This window comes from Guillardia theta, assembly GCF_000315625.1.
Source record: "Guillardia theta CCMP2712 unplaced genomic scaffold GUITHscaffold_23, whole genome shotgun sequence".
Classification (NCBI taxonomy): Eukaryota; class Cryptophyceae; order Pyrenomonadales; family Geminigeraceae; genus Guillardia; species Guillardia theta.
In genome coordinates, this window is record NW_005434651.1 from 261,238 (window position 1) to 272,053 (window position 10,816).

At 54.6% G+C, this 10,816-nt stretch overlaps 4 protein-coding genes across 4 annotated transcripts; 1 reads left to right on the plus strand and 3 right to left on the minus strand.

The window, feature by feature from the left end:
- Nucleotides 1–50: 50 nt before the first annotated feature.
- On the minus strand, nt 51–1,975 carry GUITHDRAFT_106105 (hypothetical protein; the record flags this gene model as incomplete). Its single annotated transcript, XM_005834944.1, has 3 exons — nt 51–1,507; nt 1,554–1,763; nt 1,813–1,975. The coding sequence occupies 3 exons, from the start codon at nt 1,973–1,975 to the stop codon at nt 51–53; spliced, it is 1,830 nt and encodes a 609-aa protein (XP_005835001.1).
- A 678-nt stretch (nt 1,976–2,653) lies between these two features.
- Nucleotides 2,654–4,680, plus strand: GUITHDRAFT_136983 (hypothetical protein; the record flags this gene model as incomplete). Its single annotated transcript, XM_005834945.1, has 3 exons — nt 2,654–2,921; nt 2,971–3,077; nt 3,124–4,680. The coding sequence occupies 3 exons, from the start codon at nt 2,654–2,656 to the stop codon at nt 4,678–4,680; spliced, it is 1,932 nt and encodes a 643-aa protein (XP_005835002.1).
- Nucleotides 4,681–4,847: 167 nt separating this feature from the next.
- On the minus strand, nt 4,848–7,130 carry GUITHDRAFT_106107 (hypothetical protein; the record flags this gene model as incomplete). Its single annotated transcript, XM_005834946.1, has 11 exons — nt 4,848–4,971; nt 5,046–5,102; nt 5,144–5,217; nt 5,272–5,487; nt 5,697–5,764; nt 5,812–6,029; nt 6,171–6,249; nt 6,297–6,342; nt 6,389–6,476; nt 6,527–6,727; nt 6,937–7,130. 11 exons carry the CDS (start codon nt 7,128–7,130, stop codon nt 4,848–4,850), a joined length of 1,365 nt encoding a protein of 454 aa, XP_005835003.1.
- A 1,014-nt stretch (nt 7,131–8,144) lies between these two features.
- GUITHDRAFT_151911 (hypothetical protein) lies at nt 8,145–9,277 on the minus strand (the record flags this gene model as incomplete). Its single annotated transcript, XM_005834947.1, has 9 exons — nt 8,145–8,347; nt 8,394–8,448; nt 8,493–8,577; nt 8,627–8,744; nt 8,790–8,856; nt 8,920–8,969; nt 9,011–9,064; nt 9,109–9,170; nt 9,223–9,277. The coding sequence occupies 9 exons, from the start codon at nt 9,272–9,274 to the stop codon at nt 8,318–8,320; spliced, it is 573 nt and encodes a 190-aa protein (XP_005835004.1). The 3' UTR covers nt 8,145–8,317.
- Between the last annotated feature and the right edge of the window lie 1,539 nt (nt 9,278–10,816).

Here is a 10,816-nt window from a genome sequence, read left to right on the forward strand (position 1 = left end):
CAACGAATCAAAGAATACAAAAAACGTGGAGGCTGCCGAGCCGAGCGTTATCAACTAGCCTTCTCCCCGAAGCCGCACCATTGTACCTGCAGGCTGTACTGCTTCGCCTTTTCTACATCCATGTTCCCTGACACCGAGCTGAGCATCAGCTTGGTCGTGAAGCCCTTGACTGACGGGTCGTACACGGAGGTTACCCCTCCCATCTCGAAGAGCTTGCCTGTGCCCCTGAGGCTCGTAAGGTAGACGGGGGCCGGGCTGGCTTTGAAGTTGCACGATGACGTGTCGACGTACTCGTAGACGAGGTTGGTCGAGTCCGACTTCCACTGGCCCTCCGATATCCCGCAGCAGGCCCTCGCCGCGTTGCTCGCTACCGAGCTCCCCGACACCAGTCGTACTCCCGTGCAAGGGTACTCGGCCGCCGTGATCTCCTTGCGGTTGATGAGCATGTCTCCGGTCGGGAACACGGACCCGATCCCGCACCATCCCAGCTGCCAGTTGTTCGCTCGGGCATTTGCCTTGGTGACGGTGTCAAGGTACGAGCTCAGGCCCCCGATCATGGAGCGGAACGAGTTCTTAGGAAGGTCGGATCCCGGGTAGATGGAGGCGGTGCCGACCGTGTCCTGCACGGCGCCCATGCCGCTCAGCGTACTGAAGTACTGTGGGCTCCCTCCGAACTGACAAGCCTTCGTGTTGATGTTGACTTGGATGCTTCTCCCTGCGTTGTCGTTGGACCAGTCATTGGGGGAGGTCAGCCCGCAGCAAAGCCCGACTTCCTGAGGCCCAGTGGACTCGCCCACGCCGCACCACTGCACCTTGACCTGGTTGGAGTTGACCTCCCACGCCTGTCGGGTCTTCGCCGGCGCCATCACGTACATACGAAAGCTGTCCTTCTTCGAGTCGTGGATGCTGCCCACCCCGGCAAACCCGCCGATCAAGCTGTTGCCAAACACGCTGGTGAAGTACATCACATCGTCATTGAGGAACTTGCACCGGTCTGTGTTGACGTCGATGAGCGTGCCGTATGTCTTGAAGTCTTCCCATGCCACATTAGATGTGCCGCAGCACACGTGTTTCTTCGATTCCTCTCGGATCCCGGGACACATGTTAGCGCTGATCACGTCGGTGTCCTTGCCTGCGGGACCCTGGGCACCCCTGGCTCCGATGTCACCCGGGGCTCCTGCATTACCGGGAGGACCAGGGGGTCCTCGTGCACCAGGGGGGCCCTTGGGTCCAGGAAGGCCTCGAGTACCAGGGGTGCCAGGATCTCCCGGAGGTCCTCTGGGAGATTGCCCTCTGGGTCCCGGGTTTCCTCGTTGACCTGGAAGACCAGCCATACCATTCTCTCCTGGATATCCTGGGGGTCCATTGTCTCCTTTCTGTCCTGGTTCGCCGACGAGACCTCGCGGGCCCGGAGGTCCCTGGATGCCGGGGACGCCGGTCCTGCCTCGATCTCCCTGGTCGCCAGGTAGCCCAGGGAGGCCCATGGGGCCCATGTCGCCAGGAACTCCTGGTTCTTGGTTAGTTCATATTATGAAAACGGGAATGTGGCTCACCGGAGTTTCCCGTCACACCATATCTTCCAACGGCTCCTGTCAGCCCTTGTGGGCCAGGCGCACCAGGTGGTCCTCGTATACCCCTTGGTCCCAACCTTCCAGGTTCACCCGGCAGAACAGTTGTGGAGATCGGTACTGGCTCGTCCAATTTCCTCATAAATGCTTTTTGCATCTTGGCCAACTTGATCAACCTCTTCTTGAGTTGCTGAACTGAGCATCATGTTATTCACTCTTAACACCAACGCAATGCCAGGATTACCTTTCGCCACCAAGCTTGAAGACATATCATCATCGGTTTCGGCAAAGAAAGGAGAATAATCATCGATGCGATTAGAGTGCGTCATGTCAAGTGACTTTTCCACGCCATATATTGCCTGGGGATCAAATGACTGATCCAGTACTGTAACAAAGCTATTAGCCATCTGAAAGAAAATAGACCAAGTAAACCAGGTGTTTGTTGTGATCCGTTAAGCTTGAATCTCCAAACCACGAAAATTGCGAAGAGGACGGAAGCTGCATAAGATTATAAGCATGCCTTATTGAAATCCAAGATTGCTAATTGCGTTCCTTCGCGTCTCCTCCTTTCATCTAAATAAACCGTCGCCTCTCTCGCGCTACTAATACTATCCCTTTTTTTTCTCTCTCCGCCCTCCCCTCCCCTCCCCTCTCCTCTTCGCAATCTCCTCTCCTCTCCTCTTCGCCCTCTCCTCTCCTCTCCGCTCCGCTCCCCTCCCCTCCCCTCCCCTCCCCTCCTCTCCCCTCCTCTCCCCTCCTCTCCTCTCCTATCTCTCACCTCCCAGCAGCGCGGCCCCATCCCGTCGCATCCACCGTCCCGTCATGGCGACGACTCTTCGTGTCATTCATAAGACCACCTACCCTATACCTTCCCCAATGCATTCTGAGTATATCAGGGGTACTGAAATTGATTGGGTGGGGTACTTCAGTCGATGTATACCCAACAGGGTGGGTACTTATGGTCAGAGGTGAGGTACCGAGGGAGTAGAGTCAATCTACGAGGAGGGGGTGGGGGTGGGGTGTTGCGAAGAGGCGTCGCGATGGCAAGAACGCGATGGGAGGAGGGAGGGAGGGAGAGGATGATCATGGCAGGTGGCGCATTCCTGTTCTCGCTCCTCCTCATCTCCTCGTGGACGAGCATGAGAGCTCTGCCCAGAGGAGAAGAGGTTGCTCTCGAAGGTGCTCCTTGTGATGGCACTGGAATCGAAGATTGTCAGATAGTGAAAAAGTTTGACCCCAAGGCGATCTACTCCAGCGACGCCAACATTGACCTCGAACATCCTAACAGAATTGACTTCTATGGAGACATGTTCCAGAACTTCCCTAAGGGCGAAGACACCTTGCTCACGAAAGGTAAATATGACCTCCCACGCTTTGCGCCGGATGCTGATGTGACTTGCAGTGATGAAGCTGAAGAGAAAGCTGGCAAGCCTTGCAAGGAAGCAGAAGATGTTCATGGACAAGCTCGATCGTCCTCCTGCCGTTTCCGTCGAGGTCCTTCCTGGCGAGGTGATGCTTTGTTAAGTCTTGAGCACGGTCTAATCGAACCCATCAGCCCGGTAGAACAGGACCAAGAGGAGTAAGAGGAGTTGTGGGCCCGCCAGGGTACATGGGACTGACAGGACCGATGGGCCGTCCAGGCTTGCAGGGCAGACCAGGAGTTCCTGGCGACATGGGCCCCATGGGCCTCCCTGGGCTACCTGGCGACCAGGGAGATCGAGGCAGGACCGGCGTCCCCGGCATCCAGGGACCTCCGGGCCCGCGAGGTCTCGTCGGCGAACCAGGACAGAAAGGAGACAATGGACCCCCAGGGTATCCGGGCGACAACGGTCCAGCTGGTCTTCCAGGTCAACGAGGAAACCCGGGCCTGCGCGGAGACTCTCCACGAGGACCTCCGGGAGATCCTGGCACCCCTGGTGCTCGAGGCCTTCCTGGACCCAAGGGCCCCCCTGGTGCACGAGGACCCCCTGGTCCTCCTGGAAACGTCGGGCCCCAGGGAGACATCGGAGCCCGGGGTGCCCAGGGTCCCGCAGGCAAGGACACCGACGTGATCAGCGCTAACATGTGTCCCGGGATCCGAGAGGAATCGAAGAAACACGTGTGCTGCGGCACATCTAATGTGGCATGGGAAGACTTCAAGACATACGGCACGCTCATCGACGTCAACACAGACCGGTGCAAGTTCCTCAATGACGATGTGATGTACTTCACCAGCGTGTCTGGCAACAGCTTGATCGGCGGGTTTGCCGGGGTGGGCAGCATCCACGACTCGAAGAAGGACAGCTTTCGTATGTACGTGATGGCGCCGGCGAAGACCCGACAGGCGTGGGAGGTCAACTCCAACCAGGTCAAGGTGCAGTGGTGCGGCGTGGGCGAGTCCACTGGGCCTCAGGAAGTCGGGCTTTGCTGCGGGCTGACCTCCCCCAATGACTGGTCCAACGACAACGCAGGGAGAAGCATCCAAGTCAACATCAACACGAAGGCTTGTCAGTTCGGAGGGAGCCCACAGTACTTCAGTACGCTGAGCGGCATGGGCGCCGTGCAGGACACGGTCGGCACCGCCTCCATCTACCCGGGATCCGACCTTCCTAAGAACTCGTTCCGCTCCATGATCGGGGGCCTGAGCTCGTACCTTGACACCGTCTCCAAGGCGAATGCCCGAGTGAACAAGTGGCAGCTGGGATGGTGCGGGATCGGGTCCGTGTTCCCGACCGGAGACATGCTCATCAACCGCAAGGAGATCACGGCGGCCGAGTACCCTTGCACGGGAGTACGACTGGTGTCGGGGAGCTCGGTAGCGAGCAATGCGGCGAGGGCCTGCTGCGGGATATCGGAGGGCCAGTGGAAGTCGGACTCGACCAACCTCGTCTACGAGTACGTCGACACGTCATCGTGCAACTTCAAAGCCAGCCCGGCCCCCGTCTACCTTACGAGCCTCAGGGGCACAGGCAAGCTCTTCGAGATGGGAGGGGTAACCTCCGTGTACGACCCGTCAGTCAAGGGCTTCACGACCAAGCTGATGCTCAGCTCGGTGTCAGGAAACATGGATGTAGACAAGGCGAAGCAGTACAGCCTGCAGGTACAATGGTGCGGCTTCGGGGAGAAGGCCTAATCGCATCTTGTTGTTTTCGCACTAATCTTGAAATACCACAAACGTGACAATTGACTCTCCTTACCTCCCTTACCCATCAGTCCTGCTCTGTATTGACGCAATTCGTGCCCATACTGCTTGACCGAACTGTTGTCCATTGAATGGAACAAGGCTGTACAGGAGGGGTGCTAGTCAGACTGGGGAAAGCAAGGAGAGGTTACGTACTCGCGCGGCATGTGGTTCCGAGCATAAACAGAGAAGGCGTCTACCAGCAAGACGCACTTGTTCCGGAAGTGAAAACGATGCAGTCCCCTGCTCTCATCGCAACCATCACTGCAATGCGCCTCGCATGGGGTGGGAGGGAAAGGGGGCGGGTCCGCACTGACCTGTGGATCCCTCGCCTGGGCTCATGCCAAAGGCCGAAGAAGTTTGATATCGGTTTCCTGCCGCCCGATCAGCGAGAGAGCGCGTGGGGTCAGAGTACCAGGGGGTGGACGAAGTGATGTGACCTTGAGAGTTGAGGGTGTGATTCGACAGACCGCCTTCATAGTACACCACCTGAAGCAGCAGCATCAGCCTCTCTCACTCTCAGATAGCCAGGGAGTATCTGACCCAGGGCTGGGAGCAAGATTGATACTCGGTTATGAGATCGAGCTCCTTGAGATTCCGGACGACATGAGACGCAGCGAGCATGTTGCCCAGCATCTCCTCGTAGTTGCCCAGCAAGAGGCTCTCCGGCGAGACCTCCGACCCATTCACTAACATCACAATATCAATGCGTGCGATACCATCTGGATGTGATCCGGCAGGTCGTTCAGCTTCAGTCGGCTGCAAACTTCGACGTTAGCTAGTGTCCTTGATCAAGACTCGAGCCAAATTCCTCGCAAGGACGGAATGGCAACCTGTCATATCGGCGATAGTGCATGGCATCCATGTTGGCTCCGCGTTCACCAATGTGAAAATCCCGCGGAACCTGATGTACCTTTAGACCGCGGAGGAGGAGGAGGAGGAGGAGGAGGAGGAGGATCGTATGTAACCTCTGGAAACAGACATTCTCTGCCCTTCCTCTGTTCATCTTCACGCAGCCAATGATCCCAGTGAGTCTCTGATGACCAACATCATCCATCCGAGCGTACTGGCAAAGAAACTTACCCGGCCAGTGTGGAAGCCATTCATGCGTCACGATCTCCCGCAGGGCCAGCCAGCCCAGCCCGATGAACCATTCAGTCCGATAGACTTGACTGGAGTCCAGGGCAAGCGTCTCGAAGCCATTGTCGTTGTAGGCTGAGACGCAGTAGACGGTGGCGTCTTTTTTCATCACTACAATAAGGTCATGCTGAGGACAACTGTTTTCCTTCTCTTTCACTTTCCTGGTGCATACAGAAGGAAGAATTCCAGGAAATCAGGGGCGAAGACCATGTCTTCCTCTACGACAATGCAGAACCTACGCAAGGAGGGATGTAGAGGTTCAGGGTTGAAGGTTATCTGGATTCGCAAGACAAGTCACTCACTGCACTGACTCGTCGGCAAAGACATCACTCAGAACGAACTTGTAATGGTCTGCAATGTAGGCGGCAGATTCTTTCAGCTCTGCAAGAGAAGAATTCACGACCGACGAAAGCAAGACCTCTCGGAACCTTTTCTGACATGATGCTTTATCGCGACGCCCATGGAGGTGGCAGCCTGCAGCTCGGTCGTCAACCCATCCATGAAAAACCTTGGTCCTTACCTGAGAAGTCGATGCTTCGAAGCCATCTTGATAGACCGTGATGCTCGAGCGTTTGACACCTCGCACAGACAGCAACGACGTCAGGCACCTACCACTCAGGTCAAGAGCTCCAAGAAAGCTATCCCCTCACGGCCTAACCTTCGCAAATACATCTCTCTGTTGTAGGCCACTACAGCTATAGGGAGATCTTTGAGGAGCTGCTGTCCACGAGGGTTGGACACAAACAGAGTAGCTGTCATCGCTCTAGTTGCGTTCCCTGGCGCTTCTGACATACGAATCTGACTTATTGCATGATGAGCTGAGTCGGTAGCAAGGTATTCATGAGCGCTCCTATCTTCCCTTCCTCCTGTCAGCCTTTCCTCTTGATCCAGCGCTGGTTGATCAGCCACGACGTTAAAGTTGCTTCCACTTCCCCCTCCTCCCCCCCCCTCCTTCTATCTTTCCCAATCTTGCTGATCCTCCAACCCGATTCAGAGTTGAGCCACCAACCAGGGCGTTATCGGTATTTACATCTCCTCCTCCTCGTAGCCCTTCCGGCCACCGGCTACCTTCCATCTCCTTCGTCATCCTGCGAAGGATCCCCTGCATTCTCGCAGTCTCCGAGAGCGATCGGAGTGCTCTGGCGTCCAGGGACGATGATCGATGCAGCATGCTCGAGGAAAGGTGTGCAAACATCGCCATGTTCCACCAGCTCAGCCCGGCCACTGCAGCCAGCGCTACCATCGCCGACCTGGTCATCCATAGCCACCAAGCCGAAACTTAGAAACTTTGATGTTCAAACTTTGAATGTCCAAACCTTATTCTTTGCTTTCACAAACTTTGGAAGTGTTGGTTAATGAATCTGAACCCGCCCCGCCACCACCATGCCATCTCCCGACCAGCCAACCTCCTACCTGATCCCGTCCCCGTCTCCGTCTCCCATTATCGTCATGATCCTCCTCCTCCCATATCATCTTCATGCTCCTCTTGCTTCCTCGTGATCTCAATGCTCGTTTTCTTTCCCATCTGATTCAATAGTTTCACAATAGTTGAGTTGATATGTCTTCGTCAACATTTTGTTTCTTTATTGCATTTGAATCATATTCATCATGGCACGAAGGTTGCTGATATGCGTAGTTGCGCTCAGGGATGAGTTCAGATGCAGCCGAATTGATCTCCAAGCAGGAGGAGGAGATCGCAAGGTATTGAAAGATGAATACTTCATCAGCGATTTTATTCTTTGTCAGGCTCAAGTCTGAACTTCAAAAGTCCATGAAGGAACGACAGAACCTGGCAACTTACCTGTGATTGATGTTCGTTTCCCTGAATCGTTCTGATCATGAATCGATGATAGACAACAACTCGAACAAGCATCTCAAGCAAGTCACGACGAACTCAAGATGTGAGAGCTGTTCAAAGCTCGAAGGATCAGAAACGATTGACATCCTGATTGTGAATCGCTAGGATGAAGGAGGCTTATGTCCAACAGGAAGAAAGCTTCCAACAGAAATGGAATGCAGAGCATGAAAGGTTGTAATGGCTGAGAGGGGTTGTTCACATGAAAATTGATATGTTGCAAAGATTTCAAGACCTAGTGGCAGATATCCAAAGAAAGTATTCTGAAGAAAGAAAACCATGGTTAGTCTGCTCCGAAGAAGCCGTAAGTCTATTTTATTCATTCATTTCACAGGATAACGAATTCAACAGAAGAAATCTCCACCCTCTACCAACAGACGAAGGAGTTTTCATCCACGTTGAGGGAGAACCCTTCAAAGCTGGATGAATGAATGACTTCATTGTAACGCACAGAAGGCGCTATTCTATTCATGTAGGTGTTATCCTCCCTTTTAAATATTAAAACTTTGGTCCATTCTTTCAGTGGCCCTTCCAAGGAGTCTGAGCCTATGGAAGAGTTCAAGCTTCAGATCACTCCGGGACTGACATAAGGTCTCAAGTGAACATAGTTTCACTCCTGCTCGCCTACAACCACGTCATTGGCCAAGTTGACATCACTGTCTGGGCATACCTTCTCAGAGAGCATAGAGCCTCCAAGTGAACCCCCTAGGCTGTAATCATCCATGCTTCAAAGGTCGTGAACCGACGTCGCATGTTCAACGAAAAGAACCTGAGAGAAGTTGTCCATGCTGGGAGATTGACGGATTGTCTGGGAATGCTTTCGATGGGGGTTTCAAATAATTCTTTTTCTGCAGCTATCAAAGACGTTTAGCATTGTAAAACGCAGCAGAATGAAAAATTTACCCAGGCATTCTGGCAAAATCTCAGAGACAACACGAATGCACTTGCTTGAAGTCTGGATGGCTTCCTGTAACCTTGCACGTTCACGAGCAAATCGCTCTTTGTACTCCTCAAGGACATTCTAGCCGGGTTGTCAAATAAGAAAAGTGTTCCACAGACATTTTACCTGAAAGCGACGATTCTCTGCTTGCAATATGTCCCTGATCTGGGCGTCTCTTTTGGACATGTAGAGCCTGAACAATTATATGCACAAAACGCAGAAATCAAACCCAGCCAAAGACAAAGCCATCGAAAACCTGAACTCTTGCAGCTGTTGCTGATTGCGGTGAATCGCGCCTTCTTGCATCTTGCAACAGTTTAGTAAGAACCAAATTGGCTCACTCCAACCGAAATTGAAATCTTGAGTCTCTCCTCCTCATGCCGGCTATTCTTCAGCTCATGCTTCAAAGATTTAGATCCCAAGACAATCGCGCGATTGTCCTTACCTGCAGCTCAAGTATTTCATTTTCGCGAAGGAACTTCGCATCTATGTCCATGCTTGTCTTATCTAAAGGAAAAAATCAGTTTTGTTGTGTACCAGGAGAGCAAGAGTCACGCGCCATAGGCATTGGCCGCCTGTCCGCCCACCGAAGAGTTCAAATAATTCGACATCTGATACCTTGAGAAACAAAAGAAGCTGTTATGCCTCGTTTAGAAGTGAAACCAAGGTCAAACGATAATCAAGATGTCTCAAAAGGTCTAGAACCCAGACAGGTAGGACATCACACGGAGCAATCTATGAACATTCTCACATGTTTTGCTTGGCGTGAACGAGACACTCACAGAGAGGCAAGAAACAACATCAATCTGATTTGCGAGAGGAATAACAATATACAATATTCTGGACATATCTACGATGATGAGTGGAGGGAGAGCAGCAGTGTGGGCAGGGCACACTATGGCAGCGGCAGCGGGCAGCTGGGGCAACGCAGAGGAACGAGTGGGAGGGGTACGGCAGCTGAATGAGTAAACTTCAAAGGAACTGCAGGAGGAACTTGTGAGAAGGACGAGCAGTGGCACTGCAAAGGAAAGAGGAGCTACAACAGCAGCAGCAGCCACCAGGCGCGAGAGCTTCGAAGCTTATCGGTCCTGGCAAGGAACATGAGAAGCGAGGCAACGATGATGCTGCCAGACTCCTAGTCACCCGGTGCCGGGGGTACTGGGGAGGGGTAGTGTACACCAGGGATCGGAGGCACTTGAAGAGTGGGGTAGGGCCGTGCCTTCAACTTCTGAACCGTCTCTAGTGAGGCTGGGCCGTACTTTACCGTAACTTAGTAACGGGCCGGGGCACGGCGCCGGGGGCAGGCTCCCGGGCGGCCCGGGCCGGGCACTGACGCCGCTGCCCTGGCGGCCGGGTCAAAGCCTTGACCGTGAGGTGCCCTGAGGCAGTGCCGCCGCGCCGCTCGCGGCTGGTTATGGAAACGGTGACCCGGCATTAGTCAAAGTCTGATCAGAATCAGAAACTGAACTCCGAAGGTATAATCAGGAGTCCGGGCCAACGCATAGTCACCAACTTGAACAGCCTGTTAATACTTCAAACTTCAGGCTTGCCAAAGTTCCGATTCAATGCACGGTGTAGCGAAGCGTGTCACTGAGGAGGCGGGGACTCCGGAAACGATGCCATCAGTAGCGCCCGCCGACTGAAGTTAGTCACGGCGGCCCGCCGCCCGTTTGAATTGCTGAGTAAACTGGGGGCCTGATTTTAGGGACTCAGACTCGCCGCCGTTCCCAGCGGCGGGGGCCGGGCCGGCCCGGGCCGGGCGCGGCGGCGGCGGCGACGGGAGTCACGACCAGTGTGACTCACTCTCAGGCTGGCAGTCACGGTGGCCCCCGGGCCGGGCCGCCCTGCCGGGCCCACCGCCGTGAGTCCCGGCCCTGAGATCAGTGATCTCGGGCCCCCGGGGGGTCCCGCCGTCCCGTCCCGCCGCGTGACGGTCAAAGCCTTGCCTTGAACTTAGATCTTCAACCGATGCGGCACTGCCAGCCGCAACCCGCGAGCTCCCCGGCGCGGCCCCTTCCGTCGGAGGCTCACGGAGTCACTGGTCCCCGGGCCCGGCTGCGAAGCCTACGGTACTACCGTAAGTGATCATCCGATCCTGTTTTACTCAACTCGCATGCCATTGTCCTCGTACTGACTTTTGAGTAAAAAGACGA